The 21,305-nt window shown below is 44.8% G+C and overlaps 1 protein-coding gene across 1 annotated transcript in view; it reads left to right on the forward strand.

The window, feature by feature from the left end:
* Positions 1–21,305, forward strand: part of DSCAM (DS cell adhesion molecule) — a 959,122-nt gene that overhangs the window by 876,976 nt on the left and 60,841 nt on the right. The window contains exon 32 of the mRNA XM_078656818.1: positions 15,234–15,536. Within this exon, the coding sequence (XP_078512944.1) occupies positions 15,234–15,536 (303 nt within the window). The remainder of the gene's footprint in view (positions 1–15,233; positions 15,537–21,305) is intronic.

Raw genomic sequence — 21,305 nt, forward strand, 5'->3', positions numbered from 1 at the left:
AGGAGGACAGATAATGGTGACAGAAAATCAATAACAACGAACGCACAAAAGATCAGAAGTAAAAATCCTAAAACCTAGACATGAAAACGTAATGGAACGAATGAAACAGAGAAAATGGATCAGTTGTCGGTGGGTCTATGTAGGGGGTTGTATATCGGAAATAATTACCACTGCTTCCGTGCCTTTACTCAAATATCTCTACTTATACCCTTTTTATATCTATCACCGCTTAGACCTTAATACCCCTGCCCTAAACCACACCCTTTTTCCAGTTAGCCGTACCTATACCTTAGCATCTTTACCCCTCCCTGTAATCTAATGCCTCTACTCTCTACATAACCCCTACTACGTCCATCTGTATCTGTACCGTAGTTTCTCTGCCCCGGCATAGACACTTGTCCCTCTATTCTCAACTACACCCTACTTCCTCTACCTCTGTCTTTACCTCATACCTTTGCACCTGTCTATAGCCTGCTCCCTGTACTCCACCAATCTGCAGCTATACCCTTATCATAGATTCCCTACCCAGCTGTACCAATGTGCCCCTGACGTGAACCATCTATACCCTAGTAGCTTTTCCCAGTACCTATTCTTTGTTACCTCCCTTCGATCTATATCCTAATACTTTTGTGCCGAAAAAATACCCATTTAATGCTACCGCTTGTTATACCCTAGCACCTCTACCTTTACCACTAGTTGGGCTCTAGACTCTGTATAAGTATACTGTGTACCCTCGGAGCTCTGCGACTTCCGATACCTAGCACTTTGACAACTTCTTGTACCCCGGTATCTCCCCTTTCCTTAATTCCACCCCTTTAGCTCTTCATCTGTTTTCTTGTGCCATTTCCTGCTCCTTTTTGTTCCCATCACCTCGTTTGGTGAATTACATCAAAAGTAATGGTTTGCCTCATTATGAAAACTATCCACAATGGAATTTCACTTGCCCTGAATAGTCAGGTTGGTTGTCTTCATTTTGGGTTTGTTAACGCGGGATTACTGGTTACTAGTTACCTTACCAGATCCCAAACCAAGTCGACTGGATCGTTGATACCTGTCATTGAGTAAAAGGCAATCTAACAATAAGTCAATCAATTAAGAACTTACACCACTCTAAATAACCACTGACCAGGATTAAGTTTTGAAAATTTTATATAAAACCAAAGATAACTGAAGATACAAACTTCTTAAGATGAGATTCAAAAGGTAAACTGGTATCACTATGAACATAAATTCTTTGAATAATCTGAGTCTACAAAACAGAATAATGAGTACAAGTTCAAAGATCATTAGGTTTGCAAGGATCGATATAAGTTGCAACCTAAGAGTCATTACAGAAAAGAAATCCAAGTTAGTCTGTCCCTACACTAGACTAAGTGACATCCCTACTTAACAAGATCTTTACCCCAAAAAGGTGTCAGCCGTGGTGACTTCCTAAGAAGATCACGCACTTCTCTTTATCTCTTCTCTGATAATGGGTCTCTCCTGATCAGCCTATCTGCCTACCCATCCGCTTCCTTAGGCTCCCAAAGTCATCTGCTCTGCTCTCCTCCCGGGTCGCTTTCCCTAATACAAAATCACATTTCCGATAGGAACGCCCCTTGGGACGCCCCTCACGTGGTACATCTTTGCGCGGTAAACTCCATGATGGTACTCTTCAAGACCCTCGTTAAAGTTGACCTTGGTTCCCAGGCTTCTTCTCCAGTGCGCCGATACCCCCTGAAATTCCTGAAGACTCCTACAGGCCTGCGCCAAGCGCCACTGAACAAAGCTCCATTCATTTCGACTGATTAGGACCCCTCGCACCTGCATACAGGCCATCCTACAGTGGGCCTCAAATTCCAGGCTCCCCCATATCTATAGGTCGTAAAGCATATGGAAAGCACAGTACTTGGCGCCTCTCGACTTCTTCTCTAACGAGCACATTTCAGATCAAAGGAACATCATTATCAGTTCGAGCCTACTTGATTTACATGAAGCGGGTCCCTGCACTCTGAAAACATTTAACTTGATTTAAACAGCATTCTTAACTAACATACGTTTCTTAAAGTACACATCTATAAGGCATATATTTCAAAACTAAATTCGATAATACATTTTGGAAGAACCATGTTAACCCCACCTCACATTATTTTAGCAGCACGTTTAGATTTTCTGTGAATTGCCATGAGGCCTACACAATATAACTGGTTTGCAAGGTCCCACTTAACTCTCACATGATTCCTTTAACATGAGAACGTGAGGTTTTCATATTCATTCCAACATTTCTACATTAGTCTCACACTGTTATGATTATTGTTACCCTACTTGAACACTCTATACATTTCACTACTAAATATAAGACACTCTGGTGCAAGGCATATGTTAACTAACTACGTGCTTGTAAATATGGTGCACTTATACAATTTTTTCAGACTAGTGCTCTCTCAGTCCCCCCTTTGATGACCTTCAGGGGTCATCACCATCAAAACACCATCACAAAAATGTAGGACTCTTCAAAGTGAAGTCGTGGCAGTACCACTTCTTTTCATTGTCTCCAATGCCTTCAGACTCTTATATTGTGTATCTTGCATCGCTGTCAACCTTTTCTCCTGTTCTCTCATAGATCTCTGCAATCTGTTTGCTCTATACCACTGATACAAACGCACCAATCCCCACAAAGTGATTACACAAATCACAATTATGATGATGGGTTTCAGTATGTACCAAACGATACCCTTTCCTAAGTTGGCAAACCAACCTCCAACTTTACCCATTCCATGACCTACTTTTTCCCACACGTTTATCTTTGTAAGATCCTCAATTTCGTGGTGTATGGCAGTGATGTTTCGTATGTATTTTTCTAGAGGTTTTGAATTGTCTGGAATGTAAGTGCAACATTCCTGGACCTTCAAAGCCTTACAGACTCCGCCCTCCTTGGCTAACAGAACATCTAAAGCAAGTCGGTTCTGAAGAACCATTGCCCTTATCGATTGCATCTCACCCTCCACCAGCATTAATGATCTAGCAGTACTGGCAGATAACCTATCTACGACTGTAGCCAATCTCCTAATTTTGATGTCATTCAGTATCACTCCCAAGATATGGAATGCAGCACCGAATACATCCCAAATTACTTCTGCTGCACTTAGCCCTCTCTTCCCTCTAGTTGGTATTCCTTTCTTTGTCGTTTCTAAATTCTCAACATGATATATTTTGGGGAAGACAATTGCTAAGTAACATGATCCGTACCAATTATCTGGTAGCTTCACATATGCATTTCTTCCACATACAAAATATACATTTGGAATTGCTTGCATCTCTTTCAGAAAATCTTTGGAGTAGTATTCCAATTGAAAAGCATGTTCACAACTGACTTGACCTACATACAGATTCTCATAATAGGAGTAACTCCTGTGAATGCACAGTTTCCCCCATTTCTCCTTGTCTAAAGCAATTGGACCAAAGCTACCCTTTCTTTGGTGTATCCTTTCTTCCTTGGTCCAATCTGTTTCCCATTGCCCTGAAGCCTTTAGAATCTTCTGCCTCCTGTATCTAGTATCTACCTGCCCTATAAACTTTTTCTCAATTTCTGACACTTGACAAGTCAGATTATTTCTTCGGGCATGTGAAGTATCTAACGTTTTCCATGGAATGAACCATTTGTGTAATCTGTCTTCGCTCTTGTAATAGTCCCACTTGTTCAGATGCTTGTAATTTGGGACCTCTGGCAATGTCGAATCAAAGTTCGAGAAGTAATACTCGAACCCCTCTCGTCCATAGAATATGCTCAACAATAAACTACATGTAATTCCATATGTCAATGGAAGATGATGGTATCTGATACCCTCCTCCACCGAAGCTGGTAATTGCATACAAACGTAGCAATTCTTCGCCTCCATGACATCAATGTATTCGTAAAGCAATTTGGCATAAGCATTTGACCTGAAGTTTCCCTGTGATTCGTCTGTGTGTAATCTTTTTATTTCCGCATCTAACAACGCTTTGTCTTTATCATTGATGTTTCCCTTACTATTAACAGTGATTGTCCTCTGTGTTGACACTCCCTTGATTTCCTTAACTGCAGTTGCATCTCTCTCGTGTCCCACTATATATGAAACAGTAACCACTAAAACTATAAGTGAAATCACCACCCCTAAAAGTGTGCCAACTATACATTTCGCCCTGCGGTTCGGGTTGCCAGCCTCCATGATCTCAAACAGTGTAATTTTGGTTTTCTTCTATCTCCAACGTCTCCTTTTTTCCGAAAAAATTTCTCTCTTTTGAACACCTGGAAGTTGACAATTTACTCCGCAAAACAGTTTAAAGTCCTGTAGGAAATAGACAACCCTAGCCCTTCTCCATCCTCTAAAAGGGAGACCCTATCATTTTCTTCTTCCACTCGGCGCTAGGTTATCTTGCAGCAATATTTTACAAAGTCCTTTTCAAAAGTCTTTTATCAATCAGAATCTATGAATGTTGCAAGGAGTGACACTACGTCTTCATAAATGTCCATACGAAGAAACATTCCCTCAAGTATTGGGCATTCCTTGCAGCAACATGGGAATTCGACTGTTTCTAGGATTATTCTCCTTATTTCACTCTGGACAAGTGGTCGAACAAAATGAAGAGTTAATGTCTTTTCAATCTCCACTCCTGGTACTATCAGTTCTACATCCACAGTTACAAAGGGGTCCGTTCTGACCAGGATCACCTTCTTCACTTTCCCAGTTCTACGCCCCTTTGAAGACATTTACAACAAGGTATTAGTCCAAGACAATGAGTGTTCCAAGAACTTCCACTACTCGCTCAAGCATTTCCAGTCGAAGAAGAGTTCCCTCCAACACTGGATATCGTGAACAGCAAACCGGAAAATCAACTGTCTCTAAAATCAATTTTCTTATTCCGCTCAGGAGAGGAGGATAGACGATGTTGAGTGTCAGCAACCTTTCGGTCTCCGCTCCTGGCAGCAGGAATCTTATTTGCACTGTGATGATCGGATCAGTTCTGATCAGGCTCACTTCCCTGACCCTCCCGGTTCGGTGTCCCACGGACATCTGCAACGAGGTAGGTCCAATCGGAAGTAGAGTACCTTCTGCTAGGCACTCGCACCCTCCTTGATCTTCTAAGACCTTCCTCGGCTTGATCCTGGGTATCTTCTTCTGGATCCGAGTCTTCGGATATAGGAGCAAGCGTTTCTTCCTGAGCCGACCTTAAACTTAGCCTCCTTCTTCTTTCCGGCCAAGTGGCAGCTCCAAGCCTTGTTCTCCTATTTCTCGTCCTCACACTCGGTTCTTGGTCGCTCTGGTACTGATCTGTGTCTGAGTCGTATTCACTACAGCTCTCCCCTTCAGTTGCGTCTTCAGTCTCACTGCCGTCCTGTCTTCTCTCCTCTTCTGGATCCGATGCGTTCCCACCTTCTTCCGACACCCCCTCAGCTGATCCAATCCCCTCTTGTGACTCTTCTTCCACGACTGAACTTTCGTCTGGGATAGGAGCTGTTTCTTCTAGAGGTGCTGGAACTCTTCGAGTATGGGATGCATGGATCCAATTTGGCAGCCCTCCGCACTTCACCGCGGTGTTCGTGATCAGGATTACCTGAAAGGGCCCACGCCAGCGTACATCTAGGCAGTTCTTCCGGACGTGCTTCTTGACCAACACCCAATCCCCTGGGTTCAGATCATGACACAGATTCCTTGATGCTGGAACTTCAGCCGCCTGCACCTGAAGGGACACAGAATGGATGGCGTCAGACAGTCCCTTACAATAATCCAAGATCAGATCATCTGTGATATTCAATAGGGCAGCAGTTGGAACCGTAGGAAGTCTCATGGCCCTCCCCATCAGAATCTCGTGTGGAGAGAGACCTGTCCTCCTGTCAGGTGTGCTGCGCATGCTCATGAGCACTAAAGGAAGAGCATCTGGCCAACTCAAAGATGTGGATGCACAAACTTTAGCCAATCTATTCTTCAGAGTGCCGTTTACTTGTTCCACAATCCCTGAGGCTTCTGGTCGATAACTACAATGCAGTTTCTGATCGATATTTAATGTGGAGCACAACATCTTCACTATTTCGCTGTTAAAATGTTTTCCTCTGTCCGATTCCAGAGAGGCAGGCAACCCGAAGCGCGGTATCAGCTCCCTGAGCAACAATTTAGCTACTGTGAGTGTATCGCACCTACGTGTAGGGTACGCTTCAACCCATCTGGAAAATATACATACAACCACCAGCACATACCTAAGGCGGTTAACTCTTGGCATTTCAATAAAGTCTAATTGCATTCTATTGAAAGGCCCCCCCGACCTCCCAATGTGACTCAGTGTGACTGGTGTCCTTTTGCCTATGTTCAGTTGTTGGCAGGTAACACATCGCTTGCATACTGATTCTGCTGCTATTCTAAATTTAGGGCAATACCAAGTCTGCCTAAATACTCTCATCATAGCGTCTCTTCCTAGGTGTACTGGACCATGTATTTGCCTTGCCATGGGATTCGCTAGTTCCTCAGGTAACACAGCCCTCCCATCTGCTGAAATCCAAAAATCCATCTTGCTTCTCACGCAACCTGCTATTTCCCATGCCTTTTTCTCTGCTTCAGGTGCGTTCTCCTGCATCACTCTTAAATCCTCCCAAGTGTCTACAGTCTCTAACATCATGCTTAATTCTGTCTTTTCTTCAGCACCATCAATTTCCACTTTTGAAAAAGAATAATCTTGTTCCGCACAATAGCGTGCGACCTCATCAGCGTACCTGTTGCCTTGTGATACAAAATCTGTATTCTTAGTATGAGCTACACATTTTACTATTGCTATGGCAACTGGACCTTGTAGTGCTTCTAGCAACAATCGCACAAATTCTCCATTTCGAATGGGCGAACCAGAGGAGGTCATGTAACCTCTCTGAGACCACAACTGCCCGAAATCGTGAACCACACCGAAACCATATTGGCTGTCAGTGTATATGGTGACTCTCTTTCCGTTTCCTGCTATGCAGGCACGAGTTAGGGCAATAATTTCTGCTACCTGTGCGGAATGTACTCCTTCCAGGCAAGCGGCTTCCACAACTCCAGTAATGGTACAAACAGCATAAGCTGCTCTCAACCGACCAGTATCGTCTCTTAAACATGAGCCATCGACAAAGTAAATCTCATCAGGTTGAGACAACGGCTCATCCACAATATCTGGTCTGGGTTTCGTGCATAGTTCAGTCACATCAAGGCAATCGTGGTCTTCACATCCTTCGCCTTCTATTACAGTAGGTAATGGCATCAAAGTAGCAGGATTCAAGACACAGCATCTCCTGAGGGTCACGTTCTCCGCGGCAAGGATAACTTGCTCGTAGCGCTTGAGCCTGCTATTGGTCAGATGCTGCGTCTTCGTCCTGGTCATTAACAATTTTACAGAATGCGGTACGTACACCACTAACGGATGTCCCATCACAATACTCTCACTCCTTTCAATGCTGACACCCGTTGCAGCAACGGATTTGAGACATCCGGGCAACGCTGCGGCTACCGGATCTAATGTAGCCGAAAAGTAGGCAACTGGTCTACGGGCATTTCCGTGGGTCTGTGCCAAGACTGACAAAGCACATCCCTCCCTCTCACAGCAATAGAGTGAAAATGATTTCTCGTAGTCGGGCATCCCCAGAGCCGGAGCACGACACAAGTCGTCTCTCAGCTGCAAGAACGCCACTAGGCATTCGTCATCCCATGGTACCGGATCACTCACCTCCTTGTGCGTCAGTTTCTGTAAGGGTTTTGCTTTCAGTGAAAAGTTAACTATCCACTGTCGACAATAACCAACCATTCCTAGAAACATCCGAACTTCTCTCTGTGTCGTAGGCGCATTCATCTTCATTATTGCCTCAATCCTCTCTGGGGACACCTTGCGTTTTCCCTTTTCTAACCGGTGCCCCAAATACTGTACTTCTGTCAGACAGTACTGCAACTTGCTCGGAGATACCTTATGTCCATTTTCAGCTAAATGGTTCAATAAGGCAATGGAATCTACTTTACAAGCTTCCTCAGTCTCTGACGCAACAAGTAGGTCATCTATGTACTGGACCAGAACCGAATTCTGCGGCAGTACTAGATTTTCGAGATTCTTCTTCAACAACTGGTTGAAGATGGATGGGCTGTCTGTGAATCCTTGTGGGATTCGACACCATGTTAAAAAGCGATCTTCCATTTTAAAAGCGAAAAGATACCTGCTCTCTTCATCCAATGGGATTGAAAAGAAAGCCTGGCAAAGATCTATCACTGTGAACCATTCTGCTTGACATGGTATTTGAAACAGTATCACTGATGGATTCGGTACCACGGGGCAACATGAAACGACTATATTGTTAATTTTTCGTAAATCCTGAACTATCCTGAACTTCCCGCTAGGTTTCTGCAAACCCATAATCGGGGAGTTACAGGGACTACCCACGATTTCTTTCAGTATTCCCTGTTGTATCATTGACTCGATCACAGGTTTTATTCCTGCAATCGTTTCTTGGGACAATTTGTATTGAGGCGTTCTGGGAAACTCGGCATTTGGCTTTACCATTATTTTTACTGGTTCTACCCCTCTAATCAATCCTATTTCTTCTCCTGTGAAATCCCATACCTCTGACGCTACTGCATCTCGTAAGTCTTGGGGAAGATCTTCTACTGTCAGAGTAGGATATAGTTCTACACAGGATTTTGAATTGGCTACCTTGAAAGTAGCATCATCGTCTGTAGTCTGTACCTCCACTCCTTGCGGGGTGCAGTATATTGTGCAGTTCAATTTGCACAGTAAATCCCTTCCTAACAGACATACAGGACTCGAATCACAAACCACAAACTGATGTTCGTTCATATGGTTTCCTATCTTCACAGACACGGGTTCTGTCAATGGACTAGTCAGCCTTTTGTTTGCGACTCCTACCACCTGAATTGTTTCCCCTGACATCGGCAAGTCTGGAACCACCGCTGATCTCAGAGTTGATCGAGTAGCTCCAGTATCCACTAAGAACGTTGTAGGACACCCTGCCACCTCTGCCTCTACAAACGGCCCTCTCTGATCCACCTCTAGGACTGCCCCGAGGGTACAGTCCTCTTCACTACTCACACGTTGTCCTGTCAATGGATCAATATAATAACACTTTTCTTCCTCGATAAAGAGAGGCATTTGTTTAAAGACCTTTCCCCCTGTCGCTATTTTCGGTGGCTGTGGGAACTGGGCCCGTGGAGCCGAAGTCCCCCCTTTGGCCACCTTGCTTCCTGGAACTGTCACCTTTGGAGCTGGAACTTCTTGAACCTGCTCTTCTACTTCTAGCTCTCCATTTTCAGGGTTAAAGGGACACTCGCGTCGCCAATGTCCCACCTGGTGACACAAATGGCACTTTGTCGTTTTCTTTAAAGTGGCAAAGTCTACCCTAGGTCTCTGACCTTCTTCATTATCCTTGTTCTGACCACTTGACTTCCGTCCCATTGTCCACGTTCCCTGTTTCTGCTGTCCGCCCTTCCCGGCTGACTGCATTTGCACCACCATCAATTTCTCCTTTAGATTCTTGGCTTTAGAATCTATTTCGTCACTACAGTATCTCGCATATCGCAGGATCTCATCTAGTGGTTTGTTTTGCCAACATATTAAATGTTGCTGAATCATCAAACAAATATCAGGTCTCAACCCCAAGACAAACTTTGACACAAACTGCCCTATATCTTTGGGATCCATTACATCGAGTCCACTGTATTGCTTGAATGTTTTCAACAACCTCTCATAAAACTCATGAACGGTCTCCTTTGGTTCTTGTCTCGTTCGGTCTATTTTTACCCAATCTATGTCCTGTGGTGGTACCTTATCTTTCAGCCAAGCTATTACCCTTTCATACTTTTGCATGACAATCTCGGACGGTCCATTAGTCCGAGCATCCCTCACTGGTTCAGTATTCGGCCATTCAACACTAGTCTTGCATGGTGTCCATAAATCAGATGGAACCACGATGTCAAACAACGTGTTCAAATCAATCCACAATACCTTCGAGATCTTTACAAACCTTTCTACCTGCTTATACCACTCTACTGGATTGTCCCTTAACTTCGGAAATGAGTTGGTAAACGCAGCTAAGTCTCCTCTACTCCAGGGCACATGTACATGATTTCCGTTTGATATTTCCCGCAAAGGGAATGCCTCCATCTGCATTACCCTTCCCTCTGGGGTCATCACACTTGTACTCCGTCTAACAGTGCCCTTTTTCGACCACCTCTCTTCCCATTTGTCCAGTTCTCTCCACACCCTTATTCCTGATACCAACTCCCTTATGTGTGTTTTTAATCCAGTAGTTCTCTTCTCATCTAGGTCTTGGTCTGAGTACTGCAATCTGTGGTTACTCTGCAATGCCCTTGTCCTAGATAAATCTACGGCATATCTGTCTGCCAAATTGGTCAGTTTCTCATGAAATGCTCTAGCTTTCCTAGTAATATCCTTTGCCATGAACAACAGCTCATCCTGTTCATACAATTCTATCCTTTCTAAAGGCAATGTACCATCAATTATCTCATCGACATCTGATTTTAAACTGGTGACATCAAGTCTCTTTGCCTTAATTTCAGCTTTCAACACACTAAATTTAGTTACTCCATCCGCATCTCTCCCATCCCAGCTCCAAGATCTACGTTTAGGCTCCGGTGAGTTATGCGGAGTCTTCCCATGCTCCCACCTCTCTAGATCCCAGGCTTTTCCATCCTCTCGGGGTGGATGGTGAAATACTCCATTGCTTCTCACATTCCCACCTTCCCCGTTCTGCCTGTTCTCTCTGGATGTATAGTAAGGCATTCCATTACTCCCCCTTTCCTCACTATTTCCCTGTGATTCCTGATTACTCGAGGCATGGCGGGACCTATCACTGTTCTCCTTTCTCCAATGTTGGACGTCTTCTCCGAGTACATGATGAAGGCACCTAAACCTATTCTGAAAAGCATGTACCATTTGGTCTCCACCTTTCTCCCAGAGACGGGACATCTCCTCACACTCTATACTCCTACTATTTTGCTCCTGCTGTTCCCTCTCATCCGTAGGACGTGTAACTCCTCTATTCTCCTGACTTTGGCCTTCCCGCCCCTGACTGCTTTCGCTGGCCCCACAATGAGATACAGTCCCGTTACCTCTGCTTTCCCATTCTGGTTCTGTTCTTGACCTGTTACTCGGGGTTACTGCGGACCCATCCCATTCCCACAAATCAGCTCTTAATTCTGTATAGGACTTTGGCCGCGGTCCCCTTAGGTCCATCGGTCCTCTCTGACCTCCCTGTCCTGTGTTGGGACCTACAGTTGTATCTAATGGGGTGTTCCACGTTACCGAACCTGGCAATTGCTTCCATGCATTTGTCACGTTATTCCTCCTTTCCATCTCGATCCTTTCTCTATCCAATTGCCTCTGTTCTTCCTCTCTATCTCTCTCAGGGTTATAGATCGATACTATAGGTCCTATGGTAACAGGCACTTGAAGAGCGTCTGGCAATCCAAAAGACTCAACCCTTTCGGTGGTTGGCGTTTTCTGCACCACAAACCTTCCCACTACACTCTGTACTGTACTAGGTTGAGGTGTCTCCCCACCTTTGATAGGTGTCCATTCCGATATAGGGAGTGGTGTATACCCCTCTATGGCATTCCCATCTTCCCTTGCGAGCCCTCTATCTTCAACTTCCTCAACTCTCGGAGGTGGTCTGTCTATCAATAATCTATTTATCACATTGTCCTCCGACTCGCTCTCCTCATCCTCTTCCATGAGGTTCCTCCCACCTACCACCTCCCTCATTGGATACAACTTCTCTACCTCAATAGCCTGTACCCTCCATCTCTTTGCCTCCTCGTCCCATTTGGAATCTCGCACTGCTCTTACCGATCGCGTCAATCTTTGTTGACGCCTGTCCAAATTTCTATCGTGTGCCGCCCTAATCCATGCATTAAGGGCCTCAAACTGTGTTGGTCTAGGTGAGGGTTTCAATGAGGACATGGTTGCTTTTAGCCGATGTAACACCTCTAGCTTAAACGTCCCGTACTTCGGGAACTGCATTTCCTCATTTCCTTCCGTAAGCTTATTCCAAGCCCCAATCCACAATATCGTATGCAGCCCCACATTCGCTGCCATATAATGAGCTGGTGTACCCTCCGGCGGTGCCTCTTCCCCGTAATAATGTTCACTTCTTTTTCTTTTAAAAATCCCTTTCAAACACTTAAAACACTTCATGATTTCTCTTTTCTCCGCGTTTGTTTACTTCCTAATGACAATCTACCAATCGTCGCGCTGTTCCCGCTAACTGGCTTATCCGATCGCGACTTTTCACTGACGTCGCACCAGCCGCCCAATCGCGTCGCGGCTCTTGCCGACGTCACACCAACAGTCCTATCACGTCGCGGCTCTTCACTCGCCACCCTATCTCAGCGCGGCTCTTTCTGACGTCACTCGTCCCCCTTTGCAGCAGTTCCCCTCCTTTCTCAGCTCGTCTCCTCGGTCATGCATGCGTCCCATTCATACTCTGAAAAATGATTACTTCCATCCAAGCAATCACCTTTCTTGACTGTACGCCCACAGTCTTTTCTGTAGTTGTCACCTTAACTTGACGAAATGTCTTTCCGTTTACGTCCAGACAATCGCCTTCTCTGATAGGTTGCTTACACACAGTAACTTTCGACCAGCGTCCGTTACTCATACACTCACTCTTACACTCCCCCTATCTCGGTCCCACGGCGGTCAATGGTACCTCATGACTTCCGTACTATGGTCGACAACTACTCTGGATGTTCGATACACCCAAAACCACTTAAGCTCTGGCCTGAACTTAAGATTTGCCAGTTCACCCGTTTACCAGGTAACCGGTTCACCAGGTTGCGCGCGCTCACAACCTTCTCTCATTCACACTACAGGCATTCAACTCCGCAAGACATTACGATACAAATACAACACAAAACACCGCAATCTGTTCACGCATGACCCTTGTTATACTCACTCTCCTCCGATACTGCTGCTTTTCTCGCACCGTCTGCACCTTCGGCGCACGATTCTTCCGCTGCTCGTCTCTCGATGTCTAGGGGCCTTGGGGTAAACTAACCTCTCTAGATTACCTTCCTCAAGAAGATAACCATCCTAACTGCTACCAACTGTTAACGCGGGATTACTGGTTACTAGTTACCTTACCAGATCCCAAACCAAGTCGACTGGATCGTTGATACCTGTCATTGAGTAAAAGGCAATCTAACAATAAGTCAATCAATTAAGAACTTACACCACTCTAAATAACCACTGACCAGGATTAAGTTTTGAAAATTTAATATAAAACCAAAGATAACTGAAGATACAAACTTCTTAAGATGAGATTCAAAAGGTAAACTGGTATCACTATGAACATAAATTCTTTGAATAATCTGAGTCTACAAAACAGAATAATGAGTACAAGTTCAAAGATCATTAGGTTTGCAAGGATCGATATAAGTTGCAACCTAAGAGTCATTACAGAAAAGAAATCCAAGTTAGTCTGTCCCTACACTAGACTAAGTGACATCCCTACTTAACAAGATCTTTACCCCAAAAAGGTGTCAGCCGTGGTGACTTCCTAAGAAGATCACGCACTTCTCTTTGTCTCTTCTCTGATAATGGGTCTCTCCTGATCAGCCTATCTGCCTACCCATCCGCTTCCTTAGGCTCCCAAAGTCATCTGCTCTGCTCTCCTCCCGGGTCGCTTTCCCTAATACAAAATCACATTTCCGATAGGAACGCCCCTTGGGACGCCCCTCACGTGGTACATCTTTGCGCGGTAAACTCCATGATGGTACTCTTCAAGACCCTCGTTAAAGTTGACCTTGGTTCCCAGGCTTCTTCTCCAGTGCGCCGATACCCCCTGAAATTCCTGAAGACTCCTACAGGCCTGCGCCAAGCGCCACTGAACAAAGCTCCATTCATTTCGACTGATTAGGACCCCTCGCACCTGCATACAGGCCATCCTACAGTGGGCCTCAAATTCCAGGCTCCCCCATATCTATAGGTCGTAAAGCATATGGAAAGCACAGTACTTGGCGCCTCTCGACTTCTTCTCTAACGAGCACATTTCAGATCAAAGGAACATCATTATCAGTTCGAGCCTACTTGATTTACATGAAGCGGGTCCCTGCACTCTGAAAACATTTAACTTGATTTAAACAGCATTCTTAACTAACATACGTTTCTTAAAGTACACATCTATAAAGCATATATTTCAAAACTAAATTCGATAATACATTTTGGAAGAACCATGTTAACCCCACCTCACATTATTTTAGCAGCACGTTTAGATTTTCTGTGAATTGCCATGAGGCCTACACAATATAACTGGTTTGCAAGGTCCCACTTAACTCTCACATGATTCCTTTAACATGAGAACGTGAGGTTTTCATATTCATTCCAACATTTCTACATTAGTCTCACACTGTTATGATTATTGTTACCCTACTTGAACACTCTATACATTTCACTACTAAATATAAGACACTCTGGTGCAAGGCATATGTTAACTAACTACGTGCTTGTAAATATGGTGCACTTATACAATTTTTTCAGACTAGTGCTCTCTCAGGTTTTCCTAGAAATATTGTACCATTGGTGAAATGCATGAAGCAAGAAGTGTTAGCCCCTGGTCTGCACCTCCCAGCCCTCTGATCTGCACCACTAAACCCACCCGCTCCCTATTGCTAATATCACCACAAGTGTGGGGACTGTCCCCGTTTCTTTCCCCATCGCAACCACTGCCTCATTCCTCTCTGTCACAGTCCCTCTCCCAACGTACACTCTGTGGCCATTATCACCCAACCCATGGTCACCCTCCTTGCCTTAGCTCCGTCCCATCCAGCTTCCTTTAATAGTTTCCCTAATGTTCCACAAATGACTTGACCTAGATGTCTTGATGCAAAAGTACTTATGACTAACACTTCAAAATGGCCGCTGTCGACACTTCAAAATGGCCGCTGTCAAGTCAATCGCAACATATTTTCACAGTACCTATATTTTTATTTGCAGTCTTCACTTGAATATTCTTAGTAGCTACCTCTGTAGGTGATAAAGGCATTCATCTTTGGTGTGAAAGTGATGTCAACAGGCCAATGGTAGAGTCTGTGCTTGGACTCAAACTTATGGATTGCTCAAGTCATCTGCTGCTGATACTGTATTGAAGCAAAGTCACATTGTTAAGCATAACAAGCACATTTTAGAGTGCAGTTTTGGGAATGACATGTTTTGTCCTTTCTTCCGACGATCAGACAGAGCAAGGAGCAGCATGGTCTCCACAGAAAGTGCCTCCTCCACGTACGAAGAGCTGGCGAGGGCCTATGAACATGCCAAGATGGAGGAACAGCTGAGGCACGCCAAGTTCACCATCACGGAATGCTTCATATCAGACACGTCATCAGAGCAGCTAACAGCGGGGACTAATGAGTACACAGACAGTTTGACGTCGAGCACGCCCTCAGAATCCGGGATCTGCAGATTTACGGCTTCACCTCCAAAACCTCAGGATGGAGGCAAAGTGGCAGTCATGGCAGCTCCCAAGGCCCATCGCCCAGGTAGGAGTAAATAATACAGTCCCTCTCACCTTTCTATATAATTTAGTTGATAGTGTGTGTGTGTGTATATATGTGATATTTGTATAGTGTAAATCTAGCCAAAAGGTGGCGGAGCACTGCACGGGGTCAAAGGTCAAAGGCAAGGATACAGTTGAATAGTAGATGGGTGAGTTTGGACATGCCTCACATGCCCATAGGGCTCAAACAAAGTTTATGAGCTATGATGTGGACGCCTCTTTGTTTTCAACTGAGCCTGTTATTAGGGCTGTGTGAAATTGAAATTCTGTGGGTGAATTTTCAAGTTATGTGAAACTGGTGAATGTTTGCATAATTTTCGCCTGTGGGAGGCTGGTTAGCACAGAAAAATGTTGCTGAAAGGCATTTTCTTCTCAAATCAATCACACAAGATACTGGCAAACCACACCTCCCTCTAAAGGAATAATATTGTAATATCTTTATGGAATTTCAAGAAATGTAGCACAATACGGTTAAGCAATTTCACACACTCATTACTTACGTAAAGCAACACTATAATCTTAAATTTGGGAGGGGCTGCATGGCAAAGCAAACCCCTCTTCTTCTGGAGAGTATGCTAAATGCAGAGCAGAATTTATTTCTAAGCTCATTTGATGGGAGATTATGATAAAGGAAAATCCACCAGTGGATTCGAGCCTTCTTCCGAAAATCAGAGGATTTTTTGAGGAGTCTGCATTTGATGACTAATAATATAAACGTATTGGACCCCATTTCCCAATGTCATTGTCTTTTCATTGTAAATTGTTTGCCCTGAGATAGGACAGTCTCTGGACTGTTTCTCCGTATTATGCTCCCTAGCAGAACAGGAACCAGAACCAAAGATCCGTAAAGGGTACAAACACATGGGAATATTAGCAAGAACCTCGTTAAAATTTTCGTCGTTTTAGCGATAGGAAACTGCCGCTAAAACTGCGATAATGGGCTTGCTAATATGCGTTATAGAATTCCAATAGAAGCCCCAGTTAGATTGCCTGCACATCTAACCTGTCCTGTCTAAGCTTAAATTGGAATTCTATAACGCATATTATCAAGCCCATTATCGCCGTTTTAGCGCGGCAGTTTCCTGCCGCTAAAACTGCGATAGTTTTAACAAGGTTCTTCCTAATATACCCCACAGTCCCTGGCTCCAGTGAGCATGTCACATCTATGAGTTACTGCTGAAGCCATTAGTCCCAACACCTCAAACAAACACTGTAACACTACAATTAAGTGATCGGCTACCAGCGATAGAAAGTCCGTCTCACTGCATTTCATCCGTCTCCTGGCATCTCATCCTCCAGGGGGACATTTGAGACCCTAACTCCCCCACTCCTCCCATCAGCGGTGTTCTAGTGTTTCTTTCCAGACACCAGCCCTTTGGTTTCAAGTTGTGCCTGAACTGGTTACTAGCATTCCTGAATTACAGCCTCTGACTTATTGATGGCGTTTACCTTACAAAGCAAGAACTTAGGTTACAAGAAAGTGCCTGCGTCAATTGTAATCACAAATGTGTGAAATTAACATCCAGTGGAGGCTGGTTTACCTGTTAATCTGCAAGACCCGCAATTACATAAAACAATTTTTTTTTAATCAATCTCACAAATAGAAGCGTTGAACCTTTTAAAAATTGAATTTGGAAAACTCGTGGAAGTCCTGCTAGAACAGTGAGACACCTACGACCACAACTACCACCACATTGCTTTGATAATTGATTACTAAGAAGGTTTATTCAACAAAGCATCTCTAGAAACCAGAGAACACAGGGCCATATTATCAAGAAAGGGCGATACATTATTGCCGCTTTTATCGGCAGGAAACTGCCGCTAAAGCCCATGATCACCGCTTTAGCTGCAGTTTCCTGCCGATAAAAGCGGCGATAATGTATCGCCCTTTCTTGATAATATGGCCCACAACCTTTTAGCAAAAGGTTTAAGCATTCCCCCTTAAATTTGATAGTCACCAAAAAAAGTGCTAACAATTAAAAGCTGCGAATTGACCCATGTGAAATGATCGTTCTTAGTACAGATTCCATTGACCAGGTGTTCGGGCGAAAAAATGATACTTACATTTGAAAATAATTGTGCATCCTGGTTAGCATCCTTCGTCAATGCTGAGAAGCAAACGTGCCTTATCCCAGCACTTCCCCCACACTTGTTTCTTGAAGTGCTTCATTCGGATACTGACTGGACAGAGTGGTCAAGCTTTTAATTCAGGTACTGATTATTGATATAGGTCTTCAGGTTTCGATGACATTGATGAAGGCCTTTCTGAAAAGAAAGGCAGGTGCCAATCCGTAGTTTCAATCATTTGATGAAAGGTGTGTCTTGGTGTCTCAGGTGTGCATTCCCAATCTTACACTTGCCCTTCTACAACAAAGTTTCTTGTACCCCAGATTAATTGCAGGATTCAAAAAACGCTACAATAAATTAGAAGTGCTTGAACCAAAGCTCGCTTTGAGTAAGAATTGCCAAGAGTTTTCATGTTTTGAAGTTAATTAAAATAGTCAGAGAAAAGGTTAGCCTCATCCCAGTAAACCTTACCTTGGTAGTCTGGGCATTCCTGGAACAAAATCTTTTTTAAACATAGGTTGCGTCAAATGTGTTGAAACAATGGAATCGCAGGGTACTTAAAACCAGGGATTCTCCATGAGAAGCGTGTGCTAGGAACATCTAAAGACAGGTTGTGGCTGTTTCAGTCCGTGCTTCGACTTATGAAGGATGATGGACTGAGTCTCCATACATTTCAAGGAACGCTTTGCCAACGAGGCCAGATAGGGGAATCTGCAAGCTGAGTAAGGTTGGAGTGAGTGCGAGTGGGATTGACCGAAAATATGCCTCGGTGATCTGTTCCAGTACCCATCAATTACAGATAATACAGATTTCCTGGAAGGGAAATTGGTTCTCTTAGCAAATTACACAACGGTGTGAAACAGCGTTGACATGGGCCCGGAAGAAGCCGGAACAAGGATGGTGGGTTTGCGAAAATGTGTACAGTGGTCGTAGTAGTGACATCGGTACGCCTCAGCCCACAACCTCCCCCAACCAAATGATACACAGACAAGCATGTTGGGATGAAGAAGTTGCAGGTTTATTTGTAGTACAAATAACAGACTGGGTTAACTGACAGGCGACCCCCTGAAACCCCGCAACCCCTTGTTGCAGGGCGCCTGAAGTTGAGCCAAAGAAGCGGACACCAGCGGCCATAGCCTGGTGTGGAATTAGGGAGGAAATCCTCCCACCGGCAGACATAACGTCCACCCACGCCACCCTCCGGGCAAGGGAGAGTCAACTCACACCTTCTCCATCCTGGCGGGGCGTTATCGGCAAGCCCCCGGTTGCCCAGGCTTACAAGCGCCCTAAGGACTAACGGGGCGCCGTCGAAACCAAGTCCCCAAGAAGGGCCCCTTGGATTATGTATGATTCAGCACGGTGCGATTATCACTGGGGCTTCAGGTCCTGTTCCTGCGCCTGTCCTGTATGGGGATCGCCTTGTAACTCCTCCTGCATCCTAGAAAACAAAATACATTGTCATTACTCCCCCCTCCCCCTTCCCCCCTTTCAGCGGGTGAGCGGCAGGGAGGGGAGCTGTTAAGCGCGGGCCTCGCGTCCGACGGAAGGGGGAATGGAGTGAAAGAGAGGGGGGGCTGGGGGGGCCTAAAGGACCTAGGCTGGCGAGGAGCAGCCTGGCACGACCGACTGGTGGGTTGGGCAGCAGCAAAGAGGCACGAGGAGGGAGGGGCGCCCCCTATATCTTGTCCCAAGGGGGACGGACTTCTCGTCCCGCCCACCCCCTCCCCTTAACTGGGCGATCGGCTCCCCACGCCCTACTACGGGGTCTGCCCTCCTATGAGGTCCCCTGCAGGGACCACGTGCATCCTGCAGAGGATTTGCAACAAAGATTCCATGCATGTGAAAATGTGATAATGTCATGCATATGGGGTGAAGAAATCCGAGAAAACAGTAAACATGGTGGTGAGGTTGATGAGGTGGAATTGCAAGCCACTGGGTTTTGTTATCAGCAGGCCCTATGCTTTTCATACAGGAGAGAGGTAAAATACTGGGGTGCATGCATGTAAAGGAGACTACTGTAATCAAGGATACATAATCAGTAAGGTCTCAACTGAAATATTGTGTCTAATTCAGGAGGATACGTCTCAAAGATAAACAAAGATTTGAGAAGGCAGGACTCCAAGTAGCCGTCACGATTAGATTGACTATGCCGGTTCTTCACCGTCTTCTCATGTCTCTGTCTTCATCAGCCTACAAGACCCAGGAAGGCTTACTGCTTACCTGGAAAAATGAAGTAGTATACTTTTCTGTCTTCTCTCCATCTTTCACCACTCCCCCACCCCCTTAACCTTACCAGTGACATGTAGGGGGAACGGATTTATTTAATCTAAACACAATATAAGCAGTTTGAATGACAGTGTCCAGGGGACTTTCATAAAAGGCGAAGATGATGCTACCCCTGGGCAACTTTAACAAGATGGTGTTAGGGAGAGTTGGTTGAATAATATTTCTCTACCCTCTTTCTCTCTTGAACAAACCCAAGAGTTGGATAAACCCATCTCAGAGGGCGAAGTGAGATCTGCCATAAAGAGAGGCAAGAAGGGGAAGGCGTCCGGTCCTGATGGGCTGCCAGCTGAGTTATATAAAATCCTGGACTCAGAGATCATTCCCTTCCTTACCAAGTTGTTTAATCAAATTCTTTTAGAAGGAATGCCCCCTCCTACGTCATGGGATAACGCCTCTATTACCCTCATTTTAAAACCGGGTAAACCCAAGGAGATGTGTGGGTCGTATAGGCCAATTTCCATTCTGAACGTGGATTATAAAATCTTCACCACAGTTCTATCCTTAAGACTGGCTGAGATCGCACCTTCTGTCCTTCATTCTGATCAAAAGGGGTTTTTGAAGGGCAGACAACTGCATGAATTAACTTATGATTTAATTGGCGCCATAGATATCGCAACTTCTAAAAATCTCCCATTGGCGGCCCTTACGTTGGACGCAACCAAGGCTTTCGACAGGGTTAACTGGGTATACCTGTCGGAGGCTTTGGCCAAGTTCGGTGTCGGGGAAAGATTTCGTAGGGTGATTGGCTTGTTGTATAGTAGTCCATCTGCATCCCTTCTCGTCAATGGTGATCTATCGAGCCCCTTTCACATCACTAGGGGAACCCGTCAGGGGTGCCCGCTCTCCCCTTTACTTTTTGATTTCTATATCGAGCCTTTTGCGCAATATTTAAGAGAGGAGCTCTCTATCCAACCCTTTTATTATCAAGGCTGGATAAGGAAGGTGGCATTATATGCTGATGACGTGCTTATTCTTACATCACACGTCACTACGGCCCTTCCGGCTATCATGAAATTGGCTCATGCTTTTGGACAAGTGTCGGGATATGAAATTAATGCTGCCAAAACTGATGTGCTTGTTTGGAATGATGAGAACATTCCAGCAGAACTTCAACCGGGCAACTCAATGCGATACTTAGGCTTGACGATAGTAAAAGATATTAATAAAATAGTCCAAGTTAATTTGTCTGCAGTTATCAAGGATTGCCGTAAGCTCCTCCAATCATGGTCGCACCTGCCTCTCTCTTTAATAGGTAGAGTCAATCTTATCAAAATGTCTATTCTTCCCAAAATCTCTTTTTTATTTAACACTATTCCCTTATACTTTGACCCAAAAACCTTAGCCAAGTTTCAATCAAATATCTCATCCTTTATTTGGAACAATCATCTTCCATGGATTA

This window comes from Lissotriton helveticus, chromosome 8 (assembly GCF_964261635.1).
Source record: "Lissotriton helveticus chromosome 8, aLisHel1.1, whole genome shotgun sequence".
Lineage (NCBI taxonomy): Eukaryota > Metazoa > Chordata > Amphibia > Caudata > Salamandridae > Lissotriton > Lissotriton helveticus.